This window comes from Pan paniscus, chromosome X (genome assembly GCF_029289425.2).
Source record: "Pan paniscus chromosome X, NHGRI_mPanPan1-v2.0_pri, whole genome shotgun sequence".
Taxonomy (NCBI): domain Eukaryota; kingdom Metazoa; phylum Chordata; class Mammalia; order Primates; family Hominidae; genus Pan; species Pan paniscus.
This window is the reverse complement of record NC_073272.2, coordinates 42,294,404-42,309,671: the sequence shown is the minus strand read 5'-3', so window position 1 is coordinate 42,309,671 and position 15,268 is coordinate 42,294,404. Positions and strand designations below refer to the sequence as shown.

The following is a 15,268-nucleotide window of genomic DNA, read 5'->3' as shown; positions in this document are numbered from 1 at the left end:
ATATAAGAAGGAGAAAAATAGTGGCCATTTTTGCTAACAGGTTGTTAATACATGATTGTTACACCACAAGGAGTAACTAAAACAGTACAGAATGATTTAGAACATCAAAGATTTATGATGAAAGCAAAACAGGAAGCAATGAGATAGTATGTATTTGTAAATGACATAACATGTTTTCCTTCCCAAAAGGTTCTCAAACAATGCCAACAAACATGCCTCCACCTCGTAAACTACCTCAGCGCTCTTGGGCGGCATCCATACCTACCATCCTCACTCACAGTGCCTTGAACATTTTACTGCTGCCCTCTCCAACTCCAGGCCTTGTGCCCGGCCTGGCAGGTAGTTACCTTTGTTCTCCACTTGAGAGATTCCTTGGATCAGTCATCATGAGACGACATCTTCAAAGAATTATTCAACAAGAAACGGTATGGGTACCTAGTGACCTTCTAAGTGGTGATTGTTAAGGGTAAAATGCTAAATTGTCCTGCAGGATAGGATCTGAACTAACGTGACATTCCTTCACCTTCCCTCCTTTAACAAGCTTGTTAGAATTATGATTTTCACCCTAACCTGGCATTAAAAATGGACTCCATTATTTTCTTTTCCATTCTTATGTTAACATATTTCTGCATTATACAGTTTGCTGTGCTGTGGCTTCTATGTTGTGTGGCTAACATGGACCTGGAGATAGATTTCTGCAGCACACAGGAGCGCTGCGCACAGGATCTGGCCTTGCAGAGAATAGCATACCAGTAATTATTTGCCTTCTGGAGTGCCCGTGCGGGGAGGCTGATTTTGACTCTGAGTCTTTATTGAAATAAAATAATTGGCTGGGTGTGGTGGCTTATACCTGTAATCCCAGCACTTTGGAAGGCTGAGGCAGGAGGATCACTGAGCCCAAGAGTTCCAGACCACCCTAGGCAATATAGCAAGACCCTCTCTCTACAAAAAATTTAAAAAATTAGCAGGCATGTACCTGTAGTCCTAGCTACTTGGGAGGTTGAGGCAGGAGGATTGCTTGAGACCAGGAGTTCCAGGTTACAGTGAGCTGTGATCATGCTGCTGCACTCTGTCCTGGGTGATCGAGTGAGACCCTGTCTCTAAAAAAATAAAAAGAGAAAAAAAATTTGAAGAAAATTATTTATGGTTACAAGGACAAAAGCTTCTTTTTAAATATGTGAACAAGACGGGCACGGTGGCTCACGCCTGTAATCCCAGCACTTTGAGAGGCTGAGGTGGGCAGATCTCTTGAGGTCAGGAGTTCAAGACCAGCCTGGGCAACATGATGAAACCCCGTCGTCTACTAAAAAATACAAAAATTAGCCAGGCATGGTGGTGCGCACCTATAATCCCAGCTATATGGGAGGTTGAGGCAGGAGAATTGCTTGAACCTGGGAGGCGGAGGTTGCAGTGAGCCAAGATCGCGCCACTGCACTCCAGCCTGGGCAACAGAGTGAGACTGTGTCTCATAAATAAATAAATAAATGAACAATTGAATTTTTAAAAACTCTTGTAGAAAAAAGACTTCTAAAAAAAAAAAAGAAGAAAAGAGACTTCTAACTTATCCTATGCTGATAGCCTTAGGAGATAATTTATAATTGAGAGCACCAGTTCTAGAGTCAGGCTGCCTGGGTTTGTAGCCAGCCATACTACCTGCTAATGTGTGCTTAGGCAAATTTCTTCAGATAATAGTATTTACCTAACTGATAACAGTTGTGTGAATTTGAGATATTTCATGTAAAGCCCTTAATATACTGTCTTGGCATTTTCATTATTTATAATTACTGTTATTATTGGTAGATGCATGTGCTAATGAGGTAGTCAAAATGGTGAATGTTTAGGCCGGGCACAGTGGCTCATGCCTGTAATCCCAGCACTTTGGGAGACTGAGGTGGGCGGATCACTTGAGGTCAGGAGTTTGAGACCAGCCTGGCCAACATGGCGACACCCCATCTCTACTGAAAATACAAGGCCAGGCGCGGTGGCTCATGCCTGTAATCCCAGTACTTTGGGAGGCTGAGGCAGGCGGATCACTTGAGCCCAGGAGTTCGAGACCAGCCTGGCCAACATGGTGAAATCCCATCTCTACTGGAAACACAAAAATTAGCTGGGTGTGGTGGTGCACGCCTGTAATCGCAGCTACTTGGGTGGCTGAAGCATGAGAATCATTTGAACCCGGGAGGCAGAGGTTGCAGTGAGCCGAGATCGTGCCACTGTACTCCAGCCTGAGCAGACAGAGCGAGACTCTCAAAACAAACGAAAAACAAAAATTATCTGGGTGTGGTGGCACATGCCTGTAATTCCAGCTACTCGGGAGACTGAGGCAGGAGAATCGCTTGAACCTGGGAGGCAGAGGTTGCAGTGAGCCGAGATCGTGACACTGCACTCCAGCCTGGGCAACAGAGCGAGACTCCGTCTCAAAAAATAAAAAAAGAATTAAAAATGGTGAATGTTTAAAATATTCACTCCATGTTTAGTGTAAAGCCATTTTGCAACCTTCATACTAAGATTTGGTGGGGAAACGTTTTTGAATAAATTAGCATTCAAAAGAAAAGAAAGAAAAATAATAAAATAAACTAAAATAGCACTCAAAATGGTAATCATCAGACCCGGGATCTAGCCTCAGCTATGCCACTTACCATCTATGTAAGCTTTCAGCTCTTTGGCCTCATTTTGCTCAGCTGCATAATCAACATACTCTGCTAAAACGGGTCAGTAAACTACGGCCCCTGGTGCTATGTCCTTACCACCTGTTTTTGTAAATAAAGTTTTATTGGAACACAGCCACACCTGTTCATTTATTTATTGTCTATAGCTGCTTTCAGCTGTGATGACAACATTGAATAATTGTGACAGAGACCATATAGTGCATAAAACCTGCAACTTTTTCTATATAACACTTTACAGAAAAAGTTTGTCAACCCCCGGGGCTAGAATAAGAGCCTAATCCAGATCTAACCTTTGGTAATTGTACTCTGTCTTCTTTTTTTCTAATGTGCCACTTTAAAAAAAAATATTGTGCAGGCCGGGCGCGGTGGCTCACGCCTGTAATCCCAGCACTTTGGGAGGCCGAGGTGGGCGGATCACGAGGTCAGGAGATCGAGACCATCCTGGCTAACATGGTGAAACCCCGTCTCTACTAAAAATACAAAAAAATTAGCCGGGCGTGGTAGCGGGCGCCTGTAGTCCCAGCTACTCGGGAGGCTGAGGCAGGAGAATGGCGTGAACCCGGGAGGCGGAGCTTGCAGTGAGCCGAGATCGCGCCACTGCACTCCAGCCTGGGCGACAGAGCGAGACTCCGTCTCAAAAAAAAAAAAAAAAAAAAATTGTGGAAAATGTTCAGCATATACAGAAGTAGAATGGTATAATGAACTTCTGTACTCTCACCACCCACCTCCAACAGTTAACTAATATCAGTATTGTTTCATCTAGAACTCCTCCCCCCAGATTTTCACAGCAAATCTCAGACATAATTTCTTGCATAAAAATTTTTGCATATGTCTCTAAAAAGTATAGACTCTTAAAACAAAACAAAACAAAAAACACAACCTGCACCATTCTCATACCTAAAAAAAATAATTTCTGTATCACATATCTAGTTAATACCCAGATTTCCCAGGTTGTCTCATTTTTTACACTTTGAATCAGAACCGAAATAAGTTTTTCTAAGGCCCCTTCAAACTTTTGGTTCCCCCATCTAGTTCTCCTTCATCCTTATGCAATTCGGAATCACTTAGTATTTTTTTGATCCCTATGTTTTCTATCACATTGGTCAGTCCTCTGGATCAAACTACTGCATGAATTCAGGCTCAAGTTTTTTTATGTTGTTTTGCAAGAATACTTCATAGGTAGAGTTATGTTCTTCCATCAAGAGGCACATAATGTCTGATCGCATCTCTTTTTGCAGTGTTGCCAGCAGTTGATGCTCAATGCTGTAGGTGCCTTTGTTTTGGAATAGATATCAACTTAGTGGTTTTCCTTTTGGAACAATTCTCTCAGTAACATCTTCATTTTCTCTTTGACTTACATGTTAATTTGATGTGTCCTTGTTTTGTAGCTGCAGCTGATAAATTCTAATGAACCCGGAGTGATCATGTTTAAGACTGATGCACTGAAATGCAGAGTAGCCCTTAGTCCCAAAACCAACCAAACGCTTCAGCTAAAAGTGACACCTGAAAATGCAGGACAGTGGAAACCTGATGAACTTCAAGTTTTGGAGAAATTCTTTGAAACAAGAGTATGTGTTTAATAGTGCATAATTTGAATATAATTAATGAAACAGAAGCATTAATGTAGAATGAAGAGTAACTTGCTTTATTTATCCCTGTAGGTTGCAGGACCACCATTTAAAGCTAATACGTTAATAGCCTTCACCAAGCTATTAGGAGCTCCTACACACATCCTCAGGGATTGTGTGCACATTATGAAGCTGGAGCTGGTAAGTCACAGAGATATACATTTCTAGCAAGGTTTGTTTGAGGAGGTTAGACTTGGTGGGAGCAGTGTTTATTGGTTTTCACCCATCTATGTAGTTTCTTCTATTTTTCTCTTAAATTCTTAATTTTTAACTTAAATTTTATTTATCTTTGAATAGGTAACACAATTCTGTTTTATCTTTTGAATTTAAAACAAGATAATATAGTGAGAAATTTCCCATCAGTTCCTGTCTAGCTATCCCTGTCCCCTCTATCCCTGTCCAACTGTCTTCTGGCCAACCAGAGTTACCATGGCTTGCCTCTCCTTCCAGAGATGGTCCATTCATAAAAGCAAATAACATTGCTCTCATAAACTTTTGATTGATTGAGGCAGGATCTCACTCCGATACCCAGGCTGGAGTGCAGTGATGAGATCTCAGTTCCCTGCACCCTCGACCTCTGGGGCTCAGGTGATTCTCCCACCTCAGCCTCCTGAGTAGTTGGGACTACAGGTGCACGCCACCGCGCCTGGCTTTTTTTTTTTTTTTTTTTTTTTTGTAGAGACGGAGTTTCACCGTGTTGCTCAGGCTGGTCTCAGACTTCAGGTCTCAAGTGATCCACCCACCTTGGCCTCCCAAAGTGCTGGGATTACAGGTGTGAGCCACTGTGCGTGGCCTTCTTATAAATATTTTAAATGAAATGATATTTACACATCCTGTTTTGTACTTTTTTCCATTTTTATTATGAGATGGTTTATGTATAAATTTATAACATATAATTTTTAAAAATCTGACTCCTCAGCTTTGTTGGTCCTAGACTTTGTGTCCTGAATAGCTATTAAAACTGAAGTGCAGGCCGGGTGCGGTGGCTCATACCTGTAATTCTAGTACTTTGGGAGGCTGAGGCAGGCAGATTGCCTGAGCTCAGGAGCTCGAGACCAGCCTGGGCAATGTGGTGAAACCCTGTCTCTACTAAAAATACTAAAAAATTAGCTAGGCATGGTGGCACAGCCTGTAGTCCCAGCTACTTGGGAGGCTGAGGCAGAAAAATCGCTTGAACCCGGGAGGCGGAGGTTGCAGTGAGCCGAGATCATGCCACTGCACTCCAGCTTGGGTGATGGAGTGAGACTGTCTCACACACACAAAAAAAAGGCCGTGCACGGTGGCTCACGCCTGTAATCCTAGCACTTTGGAAGGCTGAGGCGGGCCGATTTCCTGAGCTCAGGAGTTCCAGACCAGCTTGGGCAACATGGTGAAACCTCGTCTCTACTAAAAATACAAAAAAATTAGCCAGGCGTGGTGGCACAAGCCTGTAGTCCCAACTACTTGGGAGGCTGAGGCAGGAGAATTGCCTGAACCCAGGAGGCAGAGGTTGCAGTGAGCCGAGATCATGACACTGCACTCCAACCTGGACGACCAAGTGAGACTACATCTCCAAAAAAATCAATCAATCAGTCAATCCGAAGTGCAAAGTAAGAGACAGCAAGATGCTCCGTGGGCAGCAGCTGCCTTCAGAGCACTGAATATCTGTTCTTGGTTTGTTGTTGGCCCTTGGGGGATTTCCCTTAGTTTCTGCATAGCTCAGTCTGCATTCGTGTTCGTTTTTTAGGGCTGCCACAACAAATTACGGCAAGCTGAGTGGCTTAAAACAATAGGAGTTTATTCTCTCATGGTTCTGGAGACCAGAAATCCTAAACCAAGGGGTCAGTGGGGCCATGCTCTCTGAAGACCCTAGGGTTGAATCTATTCCATGCGTTTCTCTTAGCTTCAGGTGGTTCCAGCGGTCTTTGGTATTCCTTAGCTACTGCAACCTCTGCCTCTGTCGTCACATGGTGTTCTCTCTGTGTGTGTCTCTGCCTGTGTCTCTTCTCTTCTTATAAAGGACAACAGTCATATTGGATTAGGGACCATTCTAATGACCTCATCTTAATTTGATTACATCTCCAAAGACCTGGTTTTCAGATAAGATCATATTCATGGGTGCTGGGGGTTAGGACTTCATGTCTTCTTCAGGTGCGCAATTCAGTGCATAATAGCATTTAAAAAGATGGCTTTTGGCTGGGCATGGGGGCTCATGCCTGTAATCCCAGCACTTTAGGAGGCCAAGGCGGGTGGATCACGTGAGGTTGGGAGTTTGAGACCATCCTGGCCAACATGGTGAAACTCCATCTCTACTAAAAATACAAAGAATTAGCCAGGTGTGGTGACGGGCACCTGTAATCCCAGCTGCACAGGAGGCTGAGGCAGGAGAATCGCTCGAACCCAGAAGGCAGAGGCTGCAGTGAGCCGAGATCACATCATTGCACTCCAGCCTGGGTGACAGAGCAAGACTCCGTCTCAAAAAATAAAAAATAAAAAGATGCCTTTCCACCCCCAGTATTTTTAGTGTTTGTGGTGGATGTGATTTCCAGGATATCTAACCTGGCATATTGCTCGAAATGGAGGAGCATCTTGCTTTATTCACTGAACAAATCTTGGAGATATTTCCATATCAGTATATGAAGGATGTGTTTGTTTTCTGTTGTTTAACAAAGCTTAGTATTTCATTAGATGAATGTATTAAAATTGCTGAGTAGTCCCAACTTGTTGGCCATTTTGGTTTCTTCTGATATTTTGCTGTTACAAACAGTGCCACAATAAAGAGCCTTTTTATGGATGTGCCAGTATACCTGTAGAATTGTTGGGTCGGAGGATATATGTAATTGTAATTTTGGTAGATTTTGCCAAATTGTTCTCCATAGAGGTTATGCCAGTTTATATTCCCACCAGCAGTGAGAGTACTGGCTTTTTCCCACATCCTTGTCAACAGTTTTATCAGCGTTTAGACTTTGGGTCTTTCTAATTTGTAGATTTTTAGGTCTTTTGATTTGTAGGAATTGGGTATGTACATTAGCGAAGTTAGCCCCTTGGGATATTCATTGTAAATATTTTTTCCGCGTTTTTCATTTGTGTTTTGACTTGACTTTTTGGTAGGTTTAGCTATGCAAAATTTTCTTTTAAATAGTGAAATGTATCAATATTGGTTTTTAAGTTTTCCTGATTTTGTATCATTGTTAGATTCTTCTCACTCCCAGATTTTGAAATAATCCTCCCAAAGTTTTTTTTCTAATACCATTTGGATTCCTTTTTTTAATTATTTAAATTTTTAAATATATTTTTATTTATTTATTTTGAGACAGGGTCTCACTTTGTTTTGGTGTCAAATATGAGGAGGTATGGATCCAACTTTTTCAGATGCTCATTTATCATATAATCAATCTTCTCTGTATGGGGAGATTTATACTGTGAAAGTATGTAGTTATATGGATGGAATCCAGATGGCAGCTGATGTATTTTTTTCAGTCTTACAGTGGTCTTTTCATTTTAATGTTTCTAGTGTTGATTTGAGTAACTTCAATTACCTCACTCTTTTTTTAGTTAGCGTTTTACTATAAATATTGGGGCAACAGTGTTCTTTTGCTAATAGTCTCAACATTTGGCTTCTGATCTAATAGGCTGTAGGAAACATTATTTATGTCAAAAAGAAATCCATTTGAATTTTTAAAGGAGTAAATATTTATGTGGCTAAAAAAGCACCAATGGATATAATTTAAAAATCTTTCACACAGTTTGACTAGTTTGTTTAGGCAAAGAGTTGGAAACAGGACTGGGAAGTCTAGATTGGCACAGTTAAGAAGGGCCTTGAATGCTAGGTGTTGGTCCTCAGTTGTGGGTGGTAGGGGGATAGCATGTGTCACTAAATGTCACTGAACATTTGTGAGCTTGACTGGAACCATGTTGTAGGACCTATATCTGATGGTGGTATGAGGATGGACTGGAAGAGGCAGCCACTGGAAAGAGCTGTTAGGGGAGCACAGGAGAAGTAATAAAGCCCTGCACATGGTGGCCTCAATGAATATAGAGAGGAGGGAACAGATGTCAGAGACCCTGCAGAAGCCGAATCCATAGGCCTTAGAAATTAACGAAGTGGGAGGGAAGGAAGGGGAAAATCTTACATAAGTCCACAGTTGACTTTTCAGTTAGCAACTTCATGTATGTATTTGTTTTGAAAAAGTGCAGTTATTAACTTTATGTTCTGTTAATAATTGGGTATGAAACAAAATTCTAACCTCTCAGACTTTCCTACCTAGAATATGATTTTAAATGTTTATATGCCTTTATCTTGATTTTTCCCCCTCAAAATAGTTCCCTGACCAAGCAACACAGCTAAAATGGAATGTTCAGTTTTGCCTGACGATCCCTCCCAGCGCGCCGCCGATTGCACCTCCTGGGACGCCTGCTGTGGTGCTGAAATCCAAAATGCTATTTTTTGTAAGTACCACCCAGCATGTGTGCATGTACAGAGCTTCTGAGGGAAATGCCACGTGATAATAGAGCAACTTTTGGATAACTGCATAAATTATCTCTTGTTGCCAAATAGAGGCCAGGATTCCTTAATTGTCAGCATAGATGTCATGACATCCTGGTTCCTTTAGTAATAAAACAGAAATTTATTGAACCAGGTAATTGTGTAGCACAGTTGCATCTTAACCATAATATTCAGTTGTTTGTCACTTTTCTTGTCATGTGTAATTTTCTTTTGCTTGCTTATCTTAATCTGAAAGTATAGTAAATGATAGTACCTTTGATACATTTAGACAGATGTTTTATGATGTTTTTATTCTCTTTGTGTGTGTTGTGTGTATACAGCTTCAACTAACTCAGAAAACATCGGTCCCTCCCCAAGAACCTGTTAGTATTATAGTTCCAATCATTTATGACATGGCTTCAGGTACAACCCAGCAGGCAGACATTCCCAGACAGCAGAACTCTTCTGTTGCTGCTCCCATGATGGTCAGCAACATTCTGAAGAGGTTTGCAGAGATGAATCCACCACGACAAGGTACATGACCAGTAGACAATATTTTATTGCATATATGTTATAAAAGTTCTTTTGAGAGACACCCCTTTCTCCTCTTCTCTTCTCCCTCCTTACCTACTCTACCACCCAGTCATAGCAATAGAGGTCTGGTTGCCGTGGCCCTCTTAATGTCTGCCTGTCGCTTTCTTCCTTTCTCACTGGTTCTTCATTTTTGTCCATTTCTCTGCTGCCTGGACTTTTTGTTAGTGATTTACTATTGGGACTGACCCAGTTGCTAATGCCAGAAGCTTGTATTTATAGCACACATTGCCACAAAGACCTAGGTTAGGATGATAGAATTTTCCACGGCTGTGAATTCCTGCCCTACCATCAATACCTGCCACTCTGTACATCACAAAGTTGAAATGCATGTTGGTTTCTCATATTTCATGGTTCAATCACGAATAGAAGAATATTATTAAAAGTTCTGTATCTTCTAAATGTTTTGTGAAGAATAAAAGCTGATACAAATGGCATTACTGCTTTTTTGGGCTTCTTATATAAGTGTCAGGTGGGTGCAAGTGAACCTTTTCACCATGTGCACAATGAAGCTCTCAAACTGAACATTTCCGAGGAAACCAGAATGTTTCTAGAAAGATAAACAAGGTCCCTGCAATACTGGAGTAGACTTCACTTAACACGTAACTCCTGGCAGTGCTAAATTTGGGGTTGCAAAATACAAAGCTCAGCAAAGAGAACTTTTCTTCCATTTTGCTCATTTCTAATATTAAGGAAATTTAAAATTTGCTTATTTCTAATATTAAGGAAGTTCTCTGTATCTCTCTCTGTTTAGAATAGTTAAATAACAATTATGTTTTTAAATGAGGGAAAGTTGTTCTCTGAAACATTTTTAGGTACTACAGTGTCCAAAGTTTTCTAGAACTAGGAATCAGGAGAGAAATGATATATTTAGCTATTTGTTTCCCCACATTGGATATGCAGGCGAGTTCTCACTTTAATGTATAAGGAATACACTGGGCAGTAGAGAAGGGTGTGCTTCTTTTGTTGTAATACTTCTTCTACTTCTTACAATTTTCTGCTTTCATCCTTTGACTTCTCTCTTCTTTCAGCTAAAAATAGGTCCTCAAGAATCAAAGTTTAAAGCTATCAGAATTCTCAAAGTAACAGTCCAGTAGAACCTTGATAATACACACCATTCCTTCACAAGCAGATGGCTGTCATTATCTTATGTGTTTTTATGTATTATGTCTTGTGGAATTTAAAATTAAAAGGAAAATGTTTTGATCCTATTGGGATCAAGCAAGTTTTCTTGCCTATCAGTAATGAAAATGTGTTTTTTAAAAAACAATACTTCTCCTTTTCAGAAATTGTTGAGATATTTTGGAAGTGTTTTCATTTTTTTCCCCCCTTGGACTGGGCAGACCTTTGGATTTCCTTTTTCTTTCTGTACCTTCTCATGTGCACAGGATCACTGCACATCCTGCCCTTTGCTGAAAGGCCATGGTTCACATGAGGTCTTCAGTTCTCCCACTTTCAGCCACTGTATACAGTGTTAGACCATGCTGTAGAGGAAGGGATCCAGCTTTTGGTTTATAATATTTAAATACTTATAATAATTACAAGAAGCAGAGTATTTGGTTTCTTTGAGCAAAGGAGAAGTTGACAGGATGAATCGCCAGCACCCTCCCCACCCACAAATCCTGTTTTTGGATTGTTGGTGTACCATACTTCAGTCTCCCACCCCACCTCCCACACCCATCACTTCTCTTCTGATGAAGTGCTTTTAAGAAAATCATTTTTGTATTTAATTGATTTTAATGTTGAACTCTGGAAGTTGACCATTTCCTTGAATTTTGGGAGAAAACTCCAATAGATGTCAGAGACATGCACTGTCCAGTATAACTGCCACTAGCCAGCATGTGGCTATTTAAATTTAAGTTGATGAAAATTAAATAAAACTTTAAATTCAGTTCCTCAGTCACACTAGCTATATTACAAGTGCTTAATAGCCATGGCACACTTATACAACATTTCCATCATCACAAAAAGTTCTATTGGACAGCGCTGTCCTAAACATTTTTATCTGGCCTTTAATGCAACGTTTGAAAGATACCACCAAAGTTGTAACTAATGCATAAATATAAACTAGATGTTTTAATGATATCCAAAATACCCTTATAAGCACTCAGTAGCCTTAAAGCCCAACTTCAAAGGCTTATCTAATGCTACAGTATTTCTAAACAGAAACTCTAGACATATCTTCCTAAATACAAACCTAACTGGGACTTGCTTGAAGTTTCCTCCTGAGAAAAAAAATCCAAACCAAATATAATCTGATACTTAACACCACAGCTTAATCCCCAATAATCTGGGCAGTTAAAATTGTCTTTTATTTTGATCTTTAAAGTTCTCACTAATTTTAGATTTAATTACCCCTTCCCTTACCGGTGTGTTAACATCTTTCCTGTGTTGCGAATAGCTAATGACCATTTTTCTCTGTTGCAGGTGAATGCACAATATTTGCAGCTGTTCGTGATTTAATGGCTAATCTTACACTGCCCCCTGGTGGGCGTCCATAGACACTATTGTTTTTAAACCAGGAAGGCTGACAGATGAGACAACAAAAAAAATCTGAATTCAGCCTTCAGTTTAAAAAAGGAAAAGGACTTTTTTAAAAAACTTTAAGAGCTAAATATTCTAAACTGGCAAAAATTTTCAGGGTGCACTTCTTTCATCAAAATGATCATCCATCTTTTGTATAATGAACTTGTATAGTGTGTTTAAATGGGACACATTTCAAAGGAAATAAATCAGTGTCCGTTTGCCAGTAATAAATTTAATATTCTGTTTTATACTATAAAGTTATGAAAATGCCAAACTTGTTTATTTAATTGTTTTCTTATGTTTTGGGTGTAATAGTCCTTTTTTGATTTTTGTTTTGTTTTTTAAGGCAGGTCTGTCATTTTTGAATACTGTAAAACTGTGATAAACTTTATATTGAAGCTGTATTTTAATATGACCGCTTTGAATCCTTACATGAAATGTTCTGGGAGTTGTTATAAACACACCCCAAGGAAGCAATATTTAATAAAACTAGGTCAAAAACAAAACAAAACAGTGACACTCACTTGTGTGTATATAAACTCTAGAGACATCTTAGGCCCTCCCTTCATCTTTAACCTGGTGGATGGAGCCAGTTATTAATTTATAATAATACATGTCTGAAATTTGACCAAAAACATCTTCTTTATGTCAAGGTTAATATATTTTCTTCAGACATTCCTAACTTGACTAGTGGTTAACATTTAGCACCTCGGTTGTCTTTCAATATATAGGATTTGGGTGAAAAATAAGGAACTTAGTCTTTGAGAAGGGACAGTATGTGGTTCATATTGATCAAGGATCCCAAATAATGCAATCATTCTCATCTGTTGAGGATGTGGGAACTTTTCTGTCAGGAAAATTTAGTTTACAGAATACTTCTGCATACAACATTAATTAGGAAACAAAGAACTTTAATGCTGTACCTCTGCATGAAGTTTCTGTGAGCTTTCTTTATCTTGCTTAACTTATCCTCCTTTCCTTCCCCACCAAAATTGGGATTGTTCTAAACAATTCAATTTAATTCATTGTCAACAAAACGATAGAATGTTTTGCTTGGAAGAAACCTGGTCCATTCCCCTCATTGTGAAGAATCCCGAATCCTGGGCCTGTCCAGGGTCAAATGGAGGTTTTGGTATTAATACATCTCTGCAGGGTTTCTTTTTGGAGCACTGTGCTGTCTTTCCTAGTCAGTCAGGGACTTTTTTAAGCTTCAAAGAACATGGTCTGATGCAATGGTCTTCTACCGACTTCACGGTATTTAGGAAAAATTTTTAAGTGATAATACCATGCCGAGTTACCTGGTCACTGTAATACTGGTTCTCTATTAAAATGTAGATGCTTTGTCTAATTCCACTTCAAGATGATTTAATTGAGCTTCTATAACTATCAACTATCAAATTCTAGTTTCAAGTATCTCACTGCACCTATATCATATCTGTTCTCAACTTTGCTTGATTCTCCACTCATTTTCAATCAGAGTTGAGGCCTTCTTTGCCTTTCTTCTTTGTCTTATTTCTGCCTTCATCTCCCACTTCTCACCCAACTCTGCCACTGTTCAGGAGCAGTTGACTAAACTTTTATCCTTCCTTTAACTTAACCTTTTTATCCTTCTGGTTTTAGTTCTTACAGTGGTAATCACATCAGTTTGGCAATCTAAGATGTCTTTATCAAGGGTCAGCCCTTTTCTATTTGGAGCTGAATCTTTTCTTTCATGTAGAAATCTACATGTATATACAAGAAATGTATTTTTATCTGCAGGATAATATTGTTTCAAATAATTTTATTAAGAGTTAACTTTTTAGGTATTTTCCCTTTTAATGTGGTTTTGAAATGTTAATTGCATTTTTACACATGATGCATTCAGTGGACACTCTTTTTTCCTAATTATAACTCATCTCTGAATGCATTGTGCCAATCAAGAGTAAGATAGGATTCAGTGCACAAAATTTGCTTTTGATGCTTATTAAGAGTAAACCCATGAATTTGAATTTTTATATTATGCTTGGTACTTGGAATTGATATATACCTTATTAAAGCTTGAAAACATTTAGCATTTGAATAGTAAGTTTCATCACAAATCATGTCTTTTGCCTCTTTTGTTACCCGGGTTCAATCAAGGGGACTGGATGCCCAAGTGATTTTCTCTAATAATCGGGTTGGGACTTAACTTTAAGGTGTTTTCAATGTGATTTTAGTATTTACAGTAATAAATAAAATTTATACAAAGTTTCAGAGAACTACCAACTCTCTAGTTAATTTTGATGAAGATGTTTTCATTAATAGTCTGGTTTAGTATTAATTTAACCTTGAAATAAGAAATTGGTCCTGATTTGCCACCTTCATTTTTCCATCTGCTGAAATGCCATTTCAGAATGTATAAAAGTACTTTCAGAATTAGAAGAAAAGTGAGAGCTTCAGCAGAACGTGTCAAGTCGCTAATAACAGGAGTCGAACCTTATGTTTGAAAATTAACTGAGTGAGTTAAGTGCAAGCATAAAGTAAAATTTATATGACTTTGAATTTAAGAACCACTAATAACTGTGTTCTAATTAACACAGTAATCTGTTCAGCCAAAGGATACTAACAGCCATTCTTTGGACTGTGGTTAATTTGATAACTTCAAGAAGTTATAACTTTGCTACCCTGGATTCTGATCCAATTTCAATATAAAAAGTTGTTCCTTTCATAGTTTTTTCCCCCCAAAAGAAGTGCCTATTACATTTTACCTTAATGTTTATTTATCATCCAAGTGTTCTTGATATAAAATCAGTATACAGAAAATTTTAAGAGAACTTACATTCAAGGGACATAGAGGGAAAATGTTAATGTGTATTTCATTGTTTCTTGTGGAATTTTTTTTTCATTCGGTTTGAGAATGGACAGTGTGTCTAAGGATGTGATTTAAATTTACTTAGGATGGATTTAGCATTGAGGTTATTAAGACAAAGTTAGCAGAGGCCAACCAGCACTGTGCTGCACAACTCCAGGAACTCCATGGTATGCTCACAATTTTCTGTAAGTTGCCTCCACTTCCAAGTGGCCAGTGATTTGTTAAAATACCTTGCCCAAGAATATAACTGATTGATGAAAGGGCATATTTAGGTCAATATAAAATAATAGCAAGTATTTACTGAGAGCTTACTGTGTGCTAGGCATTTTCTTAATATTTCAATGTGTATTTAATCCTCACAACAACCCAATGTGGTAGGTTATTGATATCCTCTTCTTAAAAATGAGTAAATGGAGGCCCAGAGAAATGTAATTTGCCTGAGATCAAATTAAGGTTGCTTAAGATCAAACTGCTAAGAAGGGGCAGTTTGAGTCTGAGCTAGTGCTCCTAAACACCGGACATTTTTGCTGTGAACCACAGTCGGGAAGGTTTAATGTTT

The 15,268-nt window shown here is 39.1% G+C and overlaps 1 protein-coding gene across 7 annotated transcripts in view; it reads left to right on the top strand.

Annotated features, from left to right (window-relative positions):
* MED14 (mediator complex subunit 14) overlaps nucleotides 1–13,957 on the top strand; it is an 86,588-nt gene extending 72,631 nt beyond the window's left edge. For all 7 annotated transcript variants that reach the window (XM_055106909.2, XM_055106911.2, XM_034950626.3 and 4 more), the window contains 6 exons: nucleotides 190–425; nucleotides 4,058–4,237; nucleotides 4,331–4,438; nucleotides 8,600–8,725; nucleotides 9,104–9,296; nucleotides 11,781–13,957. In XM_055106909.2, coding sequence (XP_054962884.1) covers nucleotides 190–425; nucleotides 4,058–4,237; nucleotides 4,331–4,438; nucleotides 8,600–8,725; nucleotides 9,104–9,296; nucleotides 11,781–11,854 — 917 coding nt within the window. In that variant the 3' untranslated portion in view covers nucleotides 11,855–13,957. The remainder of the gene's footprint in view (nucleotides 1–189; nucleotides 426–4,057; nucleotides 4,238–4,330; nucleotides 4,439–8,599; nucleotides 8,726–9,103; nucleotides 9,297–11,780) is intronic.
* Nucleotides 13,958–15,268: the final 1,311 nt, after the last annotated feature.